The 21961-nt window shown below is 31.5% G+C and overlaps 1 protein-coding gene across 1 annotated transcript; it reads right to left on the bottom strand.

Annotated features, from left to right (window-relative positions):
* Positions 1-3973: 3973 nt before the first annotated feature.
* On the bottom strand, positions 3974-21296 carry LOC130447705 (zinc finger SWIM domain-containing protein 8 homolog). The gene is made up of 20 exons (XM_056784671.1): positions 21136-21296; positions 20104-20264; positions 19330-19640; positions 18508-18730; positions 18211-18399; positions 17752-18030; positions 17324-17542; positions 16917-17233; positions 15922-16175; positions 15607-15821; positions 15250-15469; positions 14850-15188; positions 10870-11274; positions 9901-10208; positions 9581-9772; positions 9290-9517; positions 8842-9055; positions 7428-7649; positions 7017-7341; positions 3974-6451 (listed from the first exon to the last, which is right to left on the bottom strand). Exons 1-20 carry the CDS (start codon positions 21158-21160, stop codon positions 6385-6387), a joined length of 4713 nt encoding a protein of 1570 aa, XP_056640649.1. The 5' UTR covers positions 21161-21296; the 3' UTR covers positions 3974-6384.
* Between the last annotated feature and the right edge of the window lie 665 nt (positions 21297-21961).

Raw genomic sequence — 21961 nt, 5'->3', positions numbered from 1 at the left:
GAGGTGTTAAGGGAACATAGAGAGATTTACGATACAAAAAATGTTGATTATATGAAGATGAAATTGTAAATTGTCCACTGTTTCTTCTCTCCGATAGAATAAATTTATCAGGTGATTTAAATTTCTTTTGTCTACGGGACAATAGGTACGAAAGCATCATCTGTAAAAAAAGAATGACCCATTCAAAAACCTTTTATACTCCACTGATAGATTGAAAAAATAGTATTTTATTCCTTTTACACATTAAACTAGAACCGATGCTAATCATAAAAATAAATATTAACTGCAAACATTAGATTGACCTATGTTTCTACAGGTTTTATAGAACCAATTAGATTTTAGGGCTTATCTGTACTGCAATAAGAATTTCGAGTACAAAGCGTTTGTTAAGTGTTTAATATTTAAATTTGTATTTAACTTAGCTACCCCGGAACTGTCAGAGATATACTTTTTTATCAACCAACCAACCCATGTACAACATGAATTTTAAATATTGGTTAATACAATCCTAGTTTTTCAAATAATTTATTTCGGAATTCCATTTGATGTGCACTTTTTGAAACAAACTGCGATTTTCAAATATTTTATATACAATGATCAGCAAAAAATGAGATCAAAACTCGAACGGGTCTTACTTGTAGTTTGAATCAAAGAGACTGTATTAACTAAAAAAGTAAGCTGATATGTTCATCATTATTTTGTTGAAAAAAATCCAAAGTTGTCTAATCTGATCATATTTTCAATATTCAAGATTTTGGTATAATAAAATTTGTCACTATTGGTATCAAGAATTTCATACAAAAAAGACTAATAGATATAAAATTTGTTTATATAGAAAAATACCTAAAATAAAGGTCCGGTTTTCAGCTAAAACAGTCCTTTCTTCATCGTGAACAACGGGTGTGCAATGATAACATTAAGTTAAGTGTATGTCAAGATAAAAATTGCAGAAACAAAACATTCATTCGTTCAACACATTTATAAAACACTTAAGCTAATTTTTTTGCTTATTAACTACGTGAAATAAACGGATATTCATTACATACCGAGTTTTCTGCAGAAACGATAAAGTAAAATGTATGTTTTTTTAAATGCTAGAAAATAGACACTGGATGTTTCAATACTATTGATGACAGTGGAAACAGTGTAATATTTCCTAGAAATATACAAATGAGTACTGTAACCCCACCAAAAGTGAAATTAAACTGAATGAAAACTGTAAAAGTTTATTACAACAATTGTTAAAGATTGCGATGCATTTTTATAAATAAGAAATAAAATTGATTTTATCATTATTTCTTTATTAGAAACTTCAACTTACTCAGATATAGACAAGAATATTATTTTTTCCTTGGTGCAGATCCACTTGAACCATTTTAAACATTTGTTGGCTAATGTCCTTTGTATTAGCTCATGGGCAAAACAACAGATCAATTGAAAAAAATGGTCAATCAATGTGATTAATTTTTCTTCCATCTCCTTCCATCACGATTTGAATTTTTGGTAATACTGTGATACAAAGTATACTTTTTAATTCCAACTTTAAAAGCACATGTGTTAAGAGTTATTTCACCATAATTACTTATTTTGCTATCAAAACACATCGTTTATCTACAACTCCTTTTTCTGTATGGCATAATTTTTGTAAAACATACAAAAATTTGAGAAAAAAATAAAATTAATTTTTTACATAGAAGACTAAAGAATTACTGTCAGTTATGTGAAGTTTTCAATAACATAAAATATGGATCCTTCTGTAATCTAGAGGTACTGCTTTGGTTGATGATGGTAGGTCACAGTGTTCAAGAAGCAAATTTCGAAAATCTATGAATAAAAAAAATCCTCTATTGAGTGAGATAATTTATAATTCTAAATGTTTTGGGGGAGAGAAAAGTTGTTTGCAAATGAAAAACCACTCGAAAAGAAAGTTCTAGAACAATAACAAAACATATTTTTGACATTGGATTGTGAAACTGTAACCGGTCTAGAGTAATTGAGACAGGTACCTGCTCAGAGCATTCTTGCAACAATTTTTCCAAAGTTTTTGTCCATTTTTCAACATGGAATAGTTTTTGTGAATACTGTTATTTCAAAATATATATGAATTATAAAATTTTTAGCTAATAATATCATCCTTGCCACCTGACTGCTTATTTTTGTTTTACTAATGAAAGTATTCTCTCGTATTGTGAATTACCAAGGAACGCCATAGCACTATGCAACAATAGATCCTTTGTGTCGCAGGGTATACGATACCATATCCATACATATTAATGAAATTGTTGTCCAAATGAAACCTGGAGGTGCAACAACTCTAGTATCGAAGTTAAAATAATACTACACTTAGTGTCAAGTGTAAAACTACGCACGACAAATATATATATATATATATATATATATATATATATATATATATATATATATATATATATATATATATATAATATATATAATATAATATATATATATATATATAATATAATATATATATATATATATATATATATATATATATATATTCACATACATACATACATGAAGTACATTTATTTTGAACATCCTATCCGCTCAATTTTGGACTGTATGTTTCATATAGATCAGTCTATTTTCCAGCATATTATATAATTAATCACAAAAAATGTGGCTATAGTGAATGTATGGAGTTTTGGTTAGATGGTACAAGCTCTTGTAACTTGTACTAAAATAATTTCGGCAATGAACATTTTTTTGGGAAATAAATACAAACATGTGATGTATGTATAGTAGTATTTCGATAATAATAAATGTGGTTAAATAAAAAATTGACTAAAATTACTTAAGTAATTCTTTACCTAAGAAAAGGCAGAAATGGTAGAATAACCTGAGCGCTTCCATTTTTAATTTTTAAATTACAATTAAATTAGTTGAACGCGTTTAATCCGAAAAATTTGAACTATCCCTGAAATATTGAGCAAAACTACTTTCAAAACATATACTTGTTGGAAATTATTTACGCAATAAATATAAATCAAAATGATTTATTTCAACAGTAACCGTGATATATATGAGTTAATTATAATTGTTATAAAAATAATATTATCTAATAAATAAAATATATAATATAAACGATTTGATTTTGTGTACCATCATCGTCAATAAAAGACAAAAATATCGAACAAATGTAATTATTATTTCAAGTTGTCGAATGATTGGAAGTAGATCGAAATAATAAAGATATTATAGATAAAACAGTCAGTAATAAACATTTCAAACTTTGATTGAATATGACTGATTGATAAAATAAATAAAAATAAAGATAATGCTTTAGAAAGAGGAGCAAAATAGGTCGGAAAAATAGATACAGCAGTATCTAACAGAAAATAAATAATTGTCAAAAATTAAACAACCACTAAATAAAACCATTCCAGACACCAAAATATAAACATGAATGTAACAATTAAAATATGTTTTAATAAAGTTATCTTGATTTCATATAAAATCAGTTTCCAATTCAAAATATTTTAAGTGAGTTTCTGGTCTAGAAATTTGTAAAAATTTTCATATTCACAAAGCATAGACCCTTAAGAATATGTCCTTAAACGGATTTTTAAAAACTCGCATTATTTCCGAAGATATAGTAGTTTTTGTGACGTAGCGTCAAGCCGGCCGAGTGGAACGAGTTATTCTACTGGAATTGTTTCTCAAACTTTAAACTCGTTTTTCTCGAAACTACTTTTTTTGAAGTGGTTGAAATTTTTATATATCTTTCTATCGCGTCTGCTTTGGATTAAAAAAAATCAATTTGGAGTATTTTAAGAAAATTCGATTTTTTTAAGTAATACCAAATAATGGACGGAAGATAAAAATAGGTCATTGAGGTTAATAGTAGAAGTCCATCCAAAATATCAAAGGCGTTGTATTGAAATTATTTCAATAAAAATTGGTTCTAAATATTGACTGGATCATTCAAAATTGTCACCATTAAGTCGAAAACTTCGTTTTTGGTATTTATTCAATTGTTCAAAATTTATGTCTTTTACATGGTTTTTGGAATAGATTTTAGATTAAATCAAAACGTTAGTGTTAGAATTAGTTTCATTAGTAAACAATATGCATTTCCCAGCAAAATTAATTCTTTTTTTAATTATTTTTAAAGATTTATGTAAACTTATCAATACTTTGTGAAGATATGTAAATTTAAAAAATGCAAGAAACGATTTACTTAAAAATCATTTTATCTATGTACGCAACCTAGTTGGGGAAAAAATCAAAGACTAGGTCAGTGCAGTAGGCGCGTAATTGATGCAAATCAGGACCAATTCGTATGAGTTCAAGCACTAAGTTAAAGGCTTGTTATGTCCAGTCTTAATGCTCATAGGTATATAGTTGATGGACTAGAACCATTAATTGTACCATTTGTTCTCTTTTGCAATGACAACTCGACAACAATGATCCAAAAAATTGAAATCGAAGCAATAATATAGCCAGCTAATAGCACAAAATTTAATTCATAGGCATTAAAATATGGAAATCTTTTTATCACAATTGCACCTTCTTAAAATAATTTTTCACAAATAATTCATTGCAATTTTTTTGAGATTACAAGAGCGAAATTATGCCTCAATTTTGCTGGGTTGTGTATTATAATTTCATAATTTAGAAGTATGAGAATAAAATATTATAATTAGTAATAAACATAGAAAAAGGTTTTAGGTAAATAACTTTCTTCTTTCTAATTTTAAATCCTCTCATTTTCTGTATGAAAATGTAGATCAAGAAAAATAGTTCTGCGAAATTCACGAGAGCCCAGTATATTTTTATATTTATATTTTATAATTAAACCTACTTAATTAATTTAACAGACACCTATTTATAAATAAAAATCGTTGTATTTGGGTTTGGAGAAGAAATAGTATTTGCTAAAAATCAGCGTTTTTTCAAAATGGAGGAAAACTCAATCTACTATATAATATTACTATTCTGATATTCCCAGGTTGTATATCGAATTATTTGTTTATTTACTGACACATAGATTTTTTGGTTAATACATCAATAATTCTAAACAGCTACTATTTTAAACCAAAATATCAATAGAAAAAAGAAGTAAAAGTTTCAAGATAAGGAAATAAACCTAATTGGGACTATATACTCCTGATCTTTTCTTCACTATTATATGCAGATTCTTCCGAACTATTGATCGAAGTACTAGTAAAAAAATCCAACAACCAGCTGACAGCAGGTATGATATACTGTAAGTAAAGCCATAAACAGATATGTCTAATTAACAACTCATAAAAATATTTCTTTTTTAATCGAATATGTATAGGAGTAGTATTTGATTTCGAAATAGTAATTTTGAAGCTATAAGAAAATTAATAGAATTTTTCAGCTCGAGTTTTAGTGTTACCCATCATTTAGTTCTTTTACAGCTGTCCATTTTGCCAACTTATTTTGCAATATTTACAATAGATTAAAATATTGGATAAAGCATACTAACAGGTTGAAAAAGTTACATAACCATTTATTATTTTGAGGCACCTGTTTTCAGTAGATAAAAGACATAAAAGAGAATTTGCGGCACAGCGATTTCTTATAATGCGTTTTGGTAAAGGGACGATTAAAGTATATAATTTGCGGAAGGACCTGCTTTGATGTACATGGTACAACTATTTAAATTGAATACTTTTTAACTTCCTCAATTTTGAAAAATTCATAAACAAATCAATATTGCGATATAGTAAAATTATATAAAAAAATCATAGAAAAACACTCATTACAAACATTTAAATTTTTTATAATGGTATTTTAGTATATTTTATTAAAATCAAAACATGAAATTAATTTCTAGAAAAAATTCCCTACAAGCAAAATTCTTTTAATTAGAAACTATTAATACATTTAACGTGAAGCTCAAATTTTCCAGAATCCTCTCATTAACTGACTCTCCAAACCTGCCTCATTATGACCATTATTACATGAGACAACTGCACTTTCTTGAGAGGCAGTACCAGGGTTGTTTATGTCTTGCAAAGTTGCTTGGTAGCCTATTCTAGTTTCATAAATGATCGCGTCGTCCCTTGGCAAGTCCGCATCGCCTCCATACAGAATGGTCTCACCTTGATAAAATATCCCGTTTTCAAATACTAGTCAACTGTTAGACGGATGAGGAGGCCACTGCTGCTGTTCTTCAATAGATTCTTGTTGAGGGATGAGAGCAAGTGATGGAGGAGCGTGAGTTATATAGATGGGATGGACAAGAGCTAGCTCAGTTTTCGGCAGGTTGCAGAGATGTAAAACAGGTGGTGGTGGTGTTGGGGATGGTTGTGGTAATTCCTGTTCTTCTGGAACTTCGGAAACTAATCTATGATGAATGTAGGAAGAAGAAGCCTGAGTTTCAGGCCTTTGTCATTTGTTGTTAGCTTGCAAAGCCGCGTTGATCTGCGTCCATAAGTCTTTTTTGCAAGATTTTGACCTACAAATCAATTAACAATTTAATATACAATATAAATAAATAAGTATAATACGGATGTTGTAAGAAGAAACCCAAAACTGATATTTAGAAGACAGATGTAAAAATGTAAAGATATATTATATATAGATAGTAGGAAAACAACATATGAGGGCTAGATGGTAGACAAGCAGACCAAACATACATCATGTCAGAAAAGGAAGAAAAAAAAATACAGAAAAGGAGGATATCAGCAATGAAGATGTCAAAGAAGCAATACAGAGAATCAAAATCAACAAAGCGAGAGGAGCATATAAAATCAAGAAATGATAAAATAACTGGGAAAAAAAGGCAACAAATGGATATAGGAGATGACAAAGGAAGCAGGGAGGTTAGAAACAATACCACAAAAACAAATTGTAAAAACTACAGATCAATCAAACGATGTCACAAAAACTAACATCAGAAACCAAAATCACATCTAAAAATGGAATCGTTTCTTCTTAATTATAGAGAATAGGAGAAGTAATATGATCTGTAGTATTTGAGTTTTTTTTTAGTATTTTAAAATTCAATTTAAATAAATTACCTTCGAATAGATTGCAACCATTCTTTGAATTGCGTCGATCCGTCCGGAGTGATCTGGAATGCAGCCCTCGCTGTGCAAACTATACTTACGAAATCTTCGTAATCCCCTGCTGTTAAATGATATAACTTTTGGTGCATACATTGTATGTACATTTGTTGACACTTCTGGACGAGAGGAGTGAGTGCAGTGCGTAAATGTTGCATCACGAGACTGGGATTATTCCGCGATAAATATTGTGCAGCTTCGATTGCTACATCATGCAAAACAAAAGGACTTACTATCGAGTTAACTACACAAACGCAGAAATGGTGTAGATATTGGGTTCCTAAAACAAATTAATTAATGAGGACACATTATTAGTGAAAAGAATGTTCAAGATAGGATCTATATATGATGCTTTGTTTCACTTACCTAAATGTTTGGAAATTCTCAACAACCATTTGACATCTTCACCGTAAGGTGGGTTTCTGGCATATTTTGCTTGCGGTCTATCGTCATGTACTCTTCTAGCAAGTGTTTCTAATGCCAACATTCCGACTCTATATGACGTTAATAAATACCTGAGCTGAGTTTGATTGAATTGGTGAGGTCTATGCGGTCTTGCTAAAGCTTGTTGTGGATGGGCTGCAATACCTATTAGCAGATGTTCTTTGAAAGGAAAAAAGACAAACTGTTCAAATGTTAACAATACTAGATAAATATTGTTACAACAAAACAAACAATTATGGTTCGCTACATACAATATAATATATGATAGAAAGATTTTTACACTTTCATACGAGAGAAAAAAGATGAACTTAGAATTTTGTTTGTAGTTTGTCAAACAATTTTAAAAGCAAATATCAAAAATATTTTATTTGCACAAAATTGACCCTCTATCTGATTTTTCATTATTTAAGGTGTAAAACTATAATTTCAATGTCATTGTAATGACCAGTTTTGTTTTACATACTATTACAATAACAACAATTCTAATCAGTCAAGAACGTGAGTATGTATACTAAGATTAAAGTCACAAAGAATTAAATGGTATGAGCATATATTCAGAAAGGATAATAATACAACAGTTAGAAGATTACATAATGAAAGACAAATGAAAAGGGCTAAATCTAAATGGAAAGAACAAGAATAAATAGATATCAGATGTATATTGATAACCAACTGCTGAGAAAATAAAGAAAATAGAAAAGAATAGAGTATAATAGTCAACGAGAAAGAAGCCCCATAACAAAAATATTTAAGTGAGAAAAAATATAGTTTTATCCACCACAGAACAAAATAAGCCAAGATGAAGAACAGCTTCAGAAAGATTCAAGAACAGTATTTTTATTAATCGTTAAATAATGAATTCACCAAAATAAAGGTATAAAATAAGCATTAAGAGCCTTTTGCTTTCAGTTATGAAATAAACTTTATCAGAATTCTTCTTTTATAATGTACTTTTGATCAATTTCATATTGTATCAGACCCAGAACAATGGAAAAAGCACTGGAAAAGAACGTAAATAGGAACAAAAGCAATTATTGGGACAACCTACAGGGGCTGAGACAGGAAACTATAACTAGAGAAAATCTGCTGAATGTATCAACCAAAGTAAGAACAATCTATGGATACTAACAAGAGTTCTGTCGGGGTAGTGTCACCTCAACAAACACCTGCAGATTTTGTTGCAGAGGGAAAGAGGGACACAATAGATCTTTTGGGTCACAGTGTATATGATACCCCAAAATCCATACATAGATACATACATTTTAATTTTATAAATTATTTTTTTTTCTGTGTGTTTTAAATAAATTTCAGAAATATGTGAGATGGAAATACTTGCCTGGCGGTGGAGCTGCATACATATGTGTAGCAGGTCTTAATCCTTGAACAGGCTGAGCTATGGTAACTGTAGGACCATAATACTGAACGGGAGGTGGTTGAGATCCTTGAACTGGAATTGCTTGTTGTGGACCTGCTGGTGCTGCGAACACAGCTGCTGCAGGAGTAGGCGGCGGTGCTTGTGCGTATTGTGACGGCGCACTCGTGAAAGCAGTCTATACAAAATAATTTATATATAATTATCAAAATATTTGAGGTAATTTCATAATTTTCACATTATTGTATTAATTTTTATATTTTTTATACCAGAACGGCGTACCCCCCTGCCTGCCCTCTTCTTATGTTAATGAAGAAGCTTCAAGAATTCTAAGGGAGGTAAAATTGTTAAAAGCTCAAATCTCTTGAAACAATTATTATTGTATACAATCCAAGTTTAAAATTAGTATTACCTGTTGTGGTGGTGGCAAAGTTGCATATGATGTTGGTACAGGTGTGAAAGCTGTTGGAGGAGCCTGTTGAGGAGCAGGTGGTGGGTAAGGAAACTGATACATTTGAACATGCGTCGGAGGTGGTGCCTGCAGGGGGTGTAGAGGGCCCCCGTATGCGATTGGAGGATGATGTGGATGAGGTACGAAATTATAATGGCTCACATACATTCCGACCGGTGGAGCCGCATGCTGAAATATCAAAAAATTTTAATACTTTCTCAATAGGTGAATTAATGGTAATATGAAACTTACTGTATATGGAGGAGCAGTAGTCACAACTACAGGCTGAGCTGCTGGGGGAACTTCCTGTTGAACTGGGGGCTCTATTAAGGCCACCAGAGCTCCATGTAAATCCATCAAAGGATCGTGAGGTATATCGTTATCCAGTAATTGGTCACCTCCAGGTGTATGCCTGACATATAGCTCGTACCAGTATTTAGCAACCTATGAATTAATAATTGAAAACAACTTTTTTGTACATTTCCTCAAAGAAAATTTCTCTAAATGCTATAGGACAACTCAAATAAGATAAGTTCTCATTTAAATCATCCATAGTTTGAAGAACTACATACCTGGAAAAGAACTTCGGGATAAACTCCGCCGCCTTTTGCAGCATTTTCTACAGTGTGACATGCGTGTTCTAGCATATCGTCACTTTGTTCTTTACATTGTAATATTGCCCGTTGTATCTCATTAGGATTAAGGGCTTGAGCATGCGGTAGGCAGGACAGTGCCAATTCTGCTGCCGCTCGCACCATATTGACGTCACAACCACGAGAGGCTCTATCGGCGATACTCGCAGCTTCAGGAGGAGTTAAATGTCCTTCCCAAGTGTCTATTAAGAAAGATATTGCTGCTGCACCTATTTCCATCGCTTGACCTAATAAATTATTTAATAAATATGTAAGATAAGATGTCTTATAATGAGGTTTTTGTGAAATTTGAAAATTTTCTTGAAGTTCCCTTTTTCAAATAAAAAAAGCAGATACAGCAAAAAATTTATTGCACAAAACCCACCCTACCCCCACACTATTTTTAGATATAGCTTCTGTAGTTTTCCAACTAATATTGTATCTCTTACCAGTAAAGAAATATTTTAGATGCCAAACAAATAAAATTTACTATGAACAAGGTCAAGACTAAACAGAGAATGGTCAAAAACAATCCAGCCCAAATTTTTTGTCACATGCGTCGTAAATGAATTGTAATATCGGACATTGTCATAAATACAATTTGTGCAAAACCAACAGTAACCCTTAAATCATAATCTGTGATAAACATAGATCTAATACAATTTACAGAATCGAAGAGACTGCTACTTTTACAGTTCATGAGGATCACTTATTTGCATTTCACATAATAAAAGGCTACAACCTGCAATGCTAAAACTTATGAGGATTACTCCACTAGAACTTATGTAATCCAACAGTCTGCTACCTGCACCAATGAGGATTATTCCACTACAATTTACATTTCGCTAATTATATAATATTTCACTGAGAGGAACAAAGTATTATTCAGAAATTAAAAATTTAGTTTACCTATTGTCCACGATACATGCGAGGAATAAGTCCTGCTCAACCAATTCGGACTAACACAATTATGCAATCCCAAAGCATACAATCCTAGTTGAAAAGCGCACATGTGCAATGCTCTGTGGGGTCCATGATGATTCTGACTTGTAGATGCCTGGGTGAAAAGAGATGTACTACTTGTTCCACCCGCTTTATTAAGAACGTTTTTGGCCAATTCAAACATAAAATGAGCACCGGCTTCGGACGGTTGATTAGGAATGGAAGGATATGCTCGTTTTCCTTTGTAACGTCCATCTTTAGTCCTAGTTATGGCGCCTTGTTGGACCGATCCTTGTTGGGGATTTATCGAAAGATTAGACATGCTCTGTTCAAGCTCCGCGCTGGTTGCACTATGCGGTCTACTACAACAAGCTGAAACAGATAATAATTATTGGAACCATACAAAATTAAGTGAGAATATTTGTAGTGATGTGGGGAAGAAAATTTTCCTGAAAATTTTCGACTATGTTTTTCCGGAAAATTTTCAATGTCAAAAAAGCAATTTTTAGAAATTTTTTTATAGGACATGTATGAACTTTCCATTCTTTTATTAGTTTTCATTTATTTGTCAATTTCTGTACCATTTAAACAAAAACTATAGGTTATAATTCTAACTTTGTAATCCACATGAATTAAATATTTGATTCTGTTTTACTTAAAATTTGTCCCATTGTTTAATTAAAGTCACCATATTTCATATCATAACAAAAAAGCACTGGAAATGAGTCACCCATTTCTTTTGTTATTTGATAAAATAAAGTAATTAGGTAGTGGCAAAAGCCAGAAGATGGCACCACTGCTATAAAGAGAATTGTGTAGTGGGACTAAAGCAAAATTAATCCTGGTCTCTGTGAAGAAAAATGGGTAACCAGAAAAAAACAAGTGCGTGGAAACATTTTGATGAAGACCATGAAGGCAACAAAATTATTGGTAAATGTAAATATTGTGATCAGAGATATGCAAATAATGCCACAAGGATGAAAAAACATTTGGTGCAATATAAGACAGGAGAAACTTCTTGTGGAAGAAATGTGCTTAAGATATCACATGTAAGTAAACAATTTTTTTATTTATTCTTAATAATAATATTAAACCATAGTTATGTGTATATAACTTAATTTTTGGCTGAGTTATTCACTTTTATTTGCCAGTAATTTGATAAAAGGTATAGATATCTACTGAATCAAATAATAATAATTGTTCTAAATTCTTAATTGAATGCACCTTCTATATTGTTTTTAAATACCTTTCCTTAAAAGAATATCCTTATAAATATAACATGGATTACAATATATTCTATGAGAATGAGAAATCCATACAAAACATTTTTACGTGTGTTGAATTGAAAGAATATATTTTAATAAGAAAATAAATTTAAGAAAACTGATGATGTGAAAAAAATAAATATATATTTAACAGGTATACTATAATGTTTTTGAATCAAAAACAAAACTAGTAAAACCCAAACTTATTTAAATTATTGCATACATGTAGTGTTTGTGAGAAAGTTTATTTTAATTAATGTAAAGAATATTATGAAGTTAAAGAATAAGTTTTCATTAAACAAGTTTTTATTTCTTTTCATCAATGCTTAAGAAAAATTGAAACCAAAATTCATTCAAATAAAGAATAAAAAACAAAACCTAGAGCTAGATGTAGAAGTAAACCATGCACTGCAGCATGTAAATTTGATCTTTTTGTCATGCACGGGTACATGGCTGTAATTTTTTCTTTTAGATTTTGCTTTGTATGTTGGCAGGCCTGAGCAAAGGTCTGCTATGTCTGCTAGTTTTGTTTTAAATAAAAGTTAAATTACATTATTTTTCTGTCATTGCAGGTGCAAGAAACTGAGGTTAGTCTGCCAATGGATCTCAGTGACCAAAAAGCAACTTCAAGCAGCTATTCAAATTCAAAGAATATCCTATCAATATTTGTTGACAAAATGTCAACAGAAGACAAATAAAAAGCAGACGAGACATTGGCACATGCTATATTTGCAAGTGGAACCCCACTTTCAATTACTGAAAATAAATATTGGGTGGAACACTACAAACATATTCGTCCATCATACAAATTACCATCACGTTATCGTTTATCGCATTCCCTTTTAGATAAAGAGTATGACAGAGTACAAGAAATGGTGGTTCAAAAAATTGCTGAAGCGGAATCATTGACACTGCTCTCGGATGGATGGACTAACATACAAGGAAATCCTTTAATGAACATAATGTTTGCAACACCTCAGCCAATATTCTTAAAAGCAGTGAATACAAAATCTTCTCGTCATACTGGAGAATACACCAGAAATTTTGAGAACAGAGATCGAAAGAGTGGTCCTTCCAAAGTAATAGCTCTTGTAACTGACAATGCAAGCAACATGAAATTAGCTTAGCAAAAGTTACGGGAACAATATCCTCACTTGATTATATTTGGTTGCCTTGCTCATGGATTAAACCTTTTGGCAAAAGATATAATAAGTTTGAATTCATTTCGAACAATATTGTAAAAATGCAAGGCAATTGTCAAATTGTTCAAGAATCACTACATTGAAAATCAAACATTGAAGGCAATCCAGAAAGAAAAACAAGGGAAAGAAAGTTCTCTTATTTTGCCAGCAGAAACTAGATGGGGATCAGCAACAAAATGTTTTGAGAGTTTTCTGCGTATAAAGAACTGCTTACAATCTGCAGCTATAGATGACACATTATCACTGCCTCCAAATATACGAAAGCAGATACTGGATAATGATATATTTTGGGTGCAAGTTCAGACTACACACAACCTTCTTTTACCCATTTCTGCAGCAATACAGAAATTAGAAGGTGATGCACCATCCATTTCAGAAGTTACAGTTATATTTAAAAAAATCGATGCAAAAATAATCCAGCAATTGCCTTTTTCATCCCTGACCAAAGAAGAAGAAAAGTCCGTTATCATTTTTAACTGACAGATACAATTTCTGTTTTCACCCAGTGCACTTAGCTGCAAATCTTTTGGATCCACGATATTGTGGACAAAATTTGTCAGAAGATGTTTTAATGACAGCTATTGAAACCATAATTGAAGTTGCTAAAAACACTCCTGGTATCAATGAAGTTACAGTAATATCAGATATAGCAGAATACAAAGCAAAACAAAAGCTCTGGAGTAAAGACATTATTTGGAAAGCTGCCTGTAAAATATCTCCAACAACTTGGTGGAAAGGTTATTGCAGTACAAGAGAACTATCTAGGGTTGCAGTCAGAATTTTGAATATTCCCCCAACTGCCGCTTCATATGAATGCGAATGGAAGGCATTTAGCAACATTAAAACAAAAAAGAGAAATAGATTGACAGATGAACGCACTGCGATGTTTGCAGAAAAAATATGATCATAATCATATTATGTTTGATTTTTTCCCCCCACAAATTCTTACGTATAAATTTTGGTCATTTGTTTCGATTTTAAATACACTTTTGTAGTAATTCAGCTTTTTCATAAAATCATTAATAAAAAAAGATTCATTTTTTTTTAAGAGAAATATGCGTTATTTTAGAACATACTTTTGTTTTCATTTTAAAAATTCATTGATCGATTTAATAAATAAAATATGCTCCAATATTGTATTTAATTAATCACTGAGAAATTATTACATTTTATCTTTTCAGCTTTATACATGATTAAAAATTTATAAACCACGATTTCTATGCTTTGATAAGTATTTAATTTTGATTTTTTTTGTGTGTTTTTGTTTATTTGTTTGAAGAGGTAAAAGGGCATCATATCCATTCCATAGTTGATAAAAAGCCCCAATTTCATTTACTTGCAGTTTCTAATGAACTAAAGTTTAATTTTACAATACCATATTAATTTAGTTGCTTGGAAAATTTTCTGTTTCAAAATTTTCCGTAAAACCCACAACTCTATATATTTGTTAGGAAAACTTTAATTTATTAAAGTAGCATACCCATATCGGTCGACATCATCTCTGTGGGAGGCAAAAACGGACTGATGGGAGCGACTACTTTATCACAGTCTTCTCGTTTCAAATTAAAGTACTGACTCTTGGTTGGTGGATTGCTAGAATAGTATAAGCCAGTGAGTGGCGTTTTCATCAATTGATGTACTTCTTTATCTAATAATCTATCCATTATCCTTGCTATTTTCCAACAGTCATCTTTGTATAGCATTAAAAGGGCGATAGCCAAGTCACCTCGTTGACGACGAGTGCCTTCGCAAAGGAGCGGATGATCAGCTTCAGAAACGTTAGCTTTTAAACCTAGAGCTGCAACCGCTGCTTCAAAACCTATGACATAATAAATAGGTTTTAAAATATATGATCTTTTATAAACAAATAAACAACATACCCAAAAGTTCATCTGTAGGTAGTCTCATATTAAGAATCTTTGATCGATCTTTACCAGTAATATTAGGCATAACAAGAGCATCAAAGATAAAACTGGCCAACATTATTGGTAGCATTGCTTCTCCTCTTGAACGTAAAGTACCTTCTTTAAGTTGTTCCGCTCTTTCCCTGAGAACTTGGAGCTCTTTGTGCCCTAAGGGTATTCTTTTCAAAAGATTCACCTGTTGAAAAAAATATATATGTATATATGTATATATATATATATATATATATATATATATATATATATATATATATATATATATATATGTATATACATAATTCAATCTGTTTTTATTCAGTCAATTAGATAATTTACCAAGTCAGTTTCTTGGTTTGCCAATTTGACTTCCAAAGGTTTGGTACTGGCAGGAGGTCGAGCCATTTCCAAGCCAAACATACCAACGCGAAAAGCTAGGTGGTAGTGTTCACTGTTTTCTGCTAAAACTGAACATAAAAAGGCACATTTTGATAGTGTTGCAGATGCTAAACAGCTCAATTGATGGCTTGCAGGATTCACTTGTTGTTTCTTTCCTGCAAAACATAATACGTAGGTTGTAGCATATTCCATAGACATCAATTAAAATAATAAAATAAAAATAACCCCATTTTTAGGTAAATCAAGTCTAATTACCTTTTTTCTTAGGTACAGGAGGAATTTCAATCATTAAGTCGGGCGGATTCATGAGCAACTCCTCCGCAAGTTTCACGCCCAAAATACAAGCTTCTCTGCTGTGCCCGTGGGCGTGCAATCCCTCAGCTCTAGCAAATAAAACATCCCAAGGATCTTCACACTTTCTTATGCTAGAGAACATTCCAGCTTTATCTTCAGTTTCTTCCACTTTTGGATTTATCTGGGCATTGGAATTTATTAATCCAATATCCTTGCTATAAATAAGTAGAAAGAGTTTATTTTTGGGGATATGCAGTGTGACAGTTTAGTCAAAATAATACTAAAGATAAAGACGTTCTTACTATAACTGTGAAATTGGAGGCTGGTCGCTTACCACTGCTTTTGTTTACGCTATTGTAATTTGCAAAAGTTCAAAACTACAAAAATAATTATCAATTCTCGAAATCCATGAAATTAATTGATAAAATCATAATGTACTTATATTTTTGGGAAAAAAACTGATATGAAATATTGACGTACCTCTTCATAATGGAGTGATTATTATCTCATACTTAGGAAATCTAAGCAAAGTTCGTCTAATGAGGATAAAAAATTAGAGAGCCTGGTTCTCCTAACCAAGTATATATCATCAGTTAATATTTGCTGTGACGAGAGGATTAAGAAAGTAAGCTAAATCAGAAGAAAGGCTGAAAAAAGGACCAAAACTTTCTAAAGAAATACCTATAAATGGAGTATATAATCACAGGACCTGACATTGGAGTAATCAAGTCTAACAGTATCTGACAAATACCGATTCTTTGGAGGGGAAGAAGCATATGCAAAAATAGTTTGAACAAGAGACCTCTAAGGGCATATATCTACCCTCCTTGGAGCTTTTATTAGAACTTCTTAGTTTTGAATGAAATTTAAATAACTACTGTATAGATTTCGCACTTCAAGTAATTTAAAACTTTATTGGAAATTGTTGGATCAAAACCAAAAAAATTACAACATACCTATTATAAAAGTACATATTATATTCATCGCCAGATTGAGGAGAATCTGAATTAGAGCTGGATGTTGAATCATCTTTAGAGTCCCTCCTGGATATTGGTGTTAGTTGGGGTTGTGGCGCCCAAGAGACAGAAGTAGTAGGTATAGAAACATTTGGTACTTGTTTGTTTGTTTCGTTATCAATGGATATTGAATGTTGTGCTGTTGGAGGCGTTCGACATTCTTGACTACTGTTACTTGATGAATCGCTACCGCCACCTTCTTGTGAATCGGAATCGTTGAAACGGCTTTCTTGAAGAATATTCATGTCATCATCAACCTATAAAAATTAAATTAATTATTCATATACTACTACACCAGCAGACCAGCTATAAAAATTTAAATAAAATCGAATATGTTTACAACTTACTTCACAAAAGCCCTCGCTACTGACGCTCGATCTGTTCCCATCCCTCTCGTTGAGTTGTGGATGTGGTGGATATTCCATGGGATTCATACTTATAAAGTCATACCTTGGAGCTGCTCTCATATGTGTGTGGTGATGGTGATGGTGATGATGATGATGGTGGGAATGTGTTGTATGGACGTGAGGGTGTTCACAATTAAGTACTGCTTTACTGGAATTCACCTACAGAATAAGTAATTTCTAAACCATCTGTTGGAATTTGGGGTTTATTCCTAATGAATTTGCTATTTTAATGAATATACAAATACTATAGAGTATGTCAAAATAGATTAACATGAAAAAATTGTCAATCATTTATATAACAAAATTATAAACTTATAATTATTATTATTAATATATGTATATGTTGAACAGATATTATCCTATCATACCTGTGTTACTTGACTTTCACCTCTGCTGGTATCTGCTCCATGTCGAAAACAAGTAAATGGGCAGTGGTACATAGGGTTTATATCTTGAGTATATGTAATTCCAGGCATTGGATAATCGTCCCAGTCGAGGTAACATGCCTCTATGGCTGGTTTGAATCCCGTGAAAACTTCTAAATCCATCTTTAATGTGGAGGAATTCTTATAGTGTTGTTGAGAACTTGACGTAGTGTTGCGACATTTACTCACTTTTTCAAGAGTCTTCATATGCCAAGTAGTAAACTGTCAAAAAATCAAAATCATAATTACTTAAATAAAAAATCTTAACTAATGAGCAATCAAATTATGTTTTATTATGAAAATAATTTAAAGAATAAAATTAAAGATTTTTAATAAGAACGTAATTGTTCAACTGATTTGTGAAAAATATTAATTAATTTGTATTATAATAAATAAACACACCTGGTTATGTAGCATGTCTCTTTCAGATGGGGCCAATCCTGGATTTAACGCTGCTAATCTCCAAAGGATAACAACCTCATCACAAAGAGAAGAACATGCATGTTGAGATGCGTGCGTATTACTGTTGACATTATTGTGTTTACCACCTCCGCTACCACCATATCCAGAATTTCCACTTAATAGTGCCACCTATGAATTTTCAAAGTATTATGTCAATGAGAACCTACCTTAACAAATATTGTTACCATAGGTGTTTCCAAAATTTAGTATTATAATTATTTATATAAATGTACTTACTTTTGTATTAAACCACCAGATGAGGATTTGTTCACATGCAAGACACTCTTCGGTAATAATTTCAAGAAGTGGAATGGCATTTCGGTCATTCCTTTTAAACATTTCTCTGACGATGCTTAAAAGATTCCACATTCCCTCAGGTTCTCGACCTCGTAATGGACGCAAAAGGGACGACCATTCTGCAGCAGCAGGTGGAGCTACCGTACTCAAATAATTGACATCGCTGAAAGAAATGATATTAATTATGAAATTCTAATGTGACACAGTAGTAGTACAATTCAGTGGAAAATATTAGGAAAAATAAGTTACTAAACAAAAGAACTTTTTTTAATGATACTTGCAAGAAAATTACATTACTTTCTATTAAGTAACTATTCAACTTGACATAAGTAGCTTTTTCGGATCTAGATTAGACTCTCTGTCCAACAGACTTGTTAATAAATATGCAAGTAGGTTGATGAATTAACAACACTATCATATGCACCACATTGGAAAATATTCTATGTAACATGTGGTGTAGGAATCCAGTGGATAAACCTCAACAGTCTATTGAAATTTATGCTGGTAGATTGGAAGTAAATTTTTCAAAATTTTATATTTAAACTACTATATTTTGCAAAATATATTCCAATACTGTATTACTAAACAATGAGTTATGAGAGAGTGGAAACCTCTAGAAAAGTGGGACATTGGTAAACAACCTTGAGATAATATATCCTCAAAAAATGATACTATCATAGAAACGTGATTTAAAAAACTGAAGAGAAGTAAAAAAATGAATAAATAAGAATTTTAATTAATTATAATAAAAAACATAAATACCTAAAAACAATTGGCGCAGGTACGCAGAATTTAATCAGAATTTTCTTTATATTATCATGTAAAGTTTTTTCATCCAAATACCAAGATGTTTGGTCGTTCGCAGATGCACCCGCTGTGGGATCAGGAGCTCCACAAACTGAATTGATGGCTGACGGTTGAGAGCCTAAGAGCTCATCTAGAAGCCGCTGAGCTGTAGGTAGAATTTGTTGAGGAAGTTCACTTATGAGGTATTGTGCGAATTTTTGAAGTTGATCGCGTTGTAATCGCGACAAAGATTCAGATACAGGAGCACGAAGTGTCACAAGATGAGGCTAAGGAAAACAAAATAACATGAATTACGTTCGAATACAATGTGTAATATTTTATAATTCAATCAAAAAGTTATGTTATGGCTTAATCATTTGGTTCTTGATAACTTTTTAAGAAAAGTAACATATTTATTGTAGCTTTACAAATCCTTTTGAATAAATTACATAATTATTTCAAATAAAAATTGTATTATATATATATATATATATATATATATATATATATATATATACATATATATATATATCAGGTAATTAGGTATATTTTGTGATTATATGTCTTGATTTTGGGTCTCCTTCAATTGAAATTTTGTTAAAAAACAGATAAAATCTTCAATCTTTATCAAAGTAGGTTGAAACGTCAAGATTTTATCTGTTTTTAAATTAATGTAGACCTAAAATCAAGACAAACAATCACGGAATATAAATAAAAAGGTCTAAGAGGTAATAAGTTGAAGAAAATTACCCAGTGTATTCGAGTGAGGCAAACAGCAACAACATGCGAGCACCAATATGCTGTTGATGTACATGTGCAGTTACAAGATGAGATCCTGCGCCTGTCAAATGTTACAGCGACATTGTGAGTGTTTCTTGGTGCCTGTTGAACACTAGCAGATAAATGAAAACCTGAAAAAAATTATTACAAATTCAATTTTAATTGAGGCATAACATTTTAAATTTATCATTCCTTTCATAGTACCAGCTGTGCAAGTTATAGTTATGCAAAATATCAATTTCAAAATCTGCACACTGCATTATCTGCTAAGTCTAGCATCTTCAGGTGTTTGTTGAGGCGACAGTGCCCCGACAGAACTCTTGTTGGTATCCATAGATTGTTCTTACTTAGGTTGATACATTCAACAGATCTTCTCTGGTTATAGTTTCCAAGAAGAGTCTTTGTTTGTGTAAGCCTCTGTAGGTTTTCCCAATAATTGGTTTTGTTCCTAGTTACCTTCCTTTCCAGTGCTTTTACCATTGTTCTGATGCTGATAACATAGGAGTGTTCATTCCATGAAGGGTTTTAGCGAGCTTATCAGTTATTTCATTTAATTTCGCTCCTGTGTGTCCCGGTAGGGTAACTTAATTTTTTTTACTTAGCTCTTAGAATTTTTCAGGGCAATCCCAAACGAGTTTATATTTTATAATATTGGAGCTTAGAGCTCTAATGGCCGCTTGAATATCAGACAGGATGATGATATTCTATTTGCGATGTTCCTTTCTTGATTGAACTGAACACATTTTTTAATTGCAAAGATTTCTGCTTGAAAAATACTTGTTGCGCTGCCTAGGCTTTCAGAGTGTTTGGTTCTGGACCCGTACAATCCTATTCCAGTTCCGTCTGCTGTTTTAGATCCGTTCGTATACCATTTAATGTAATTTCATTGGGGAAGTTAGCTGGTATAGTTAAAGACAAATACAATATCACTAACTAAAAAAGTGGTAATCAAAATATAACAAAATTTCTTTTAATATTTATACTATTAATAAAAAAGTTTACCAATTTGTAACGGATCTTTAACCATATGATTTTTGTGTAGGGTATCGCCCCTAGAAAATTCTTCTGCTGATCCATTAGCTAAGCAGGAATACAGTCGAATATCCTCTTCGTTATCGGGAAAACTCCAAAATGCTATTCGAAGTTGAAGTTGTTCTGGTACGGGTGGGTATACATGTTCCACCAATTCAAATGGGATATGAGATGCTACACATTTTGCTGCTAATTCTGTTAAAGACGGAACTGTCTGGACCTCTGGAAAAATAGAAAACATACTGTTAGAATTTTTATATAACCTATTTGTCTGTGGATATCAGTATCTTAGATAAATAGAAGATATAATCCCTTTTTTAAATCAATATCCATAAAAAATTTGATTAACGTTTTGGTGTTTAATAAAAAAAATTGGTGATACAAATGTATATTTATACTAGTTAACTAACTGATGTCAGAAAAGTAGTTTTTTACCGTTACCTGGTGAAAATTTGAACTTTGAAAACATTTGCTTTTTTAATTAATGTAAAAAGAACAATCAAGAGAACTAGAAGTGTTATTTTGATACTTTTGTGAGTATCTTTGGAATAACCAGAAGAAAATATCTAGAAACAAGGATATCAAAAAAGATGCTTTATAAATTCAGTCTAGTAAAAATTAAAAATCAAATGCCCTACTTTCTCCCGGTTTTTACAGGTTGGTTTTCAAATTTTCCCGGTTGAAATTTCGTGAATTTAGTACACTTTTATGATGATGACTAATTATTTTATATAATATAACTTTAATAAATCAACCAAGTTATTTATTTTTACACTTTTATGATGATGAATATTTA

This window comes from Diorhabda sublineata, chromosome 1 (assembly GCF_026230105.1).
Source record: "Diorhabda sublineata isolate icDioSubl1.1 chromosome 1, icDioSubl1.1, whole genome shotgun sequence".
NCBI classification, from domain to species: Eukaryota; Metazoa; Arthropoda; class Insecta; order Coleoptera; family Chrysomelidae; genus Diorhabda; species Diorhabda sublineata.
This window is presented reverse-complemented; position numbering and strand designations above follow the sequence as displayed.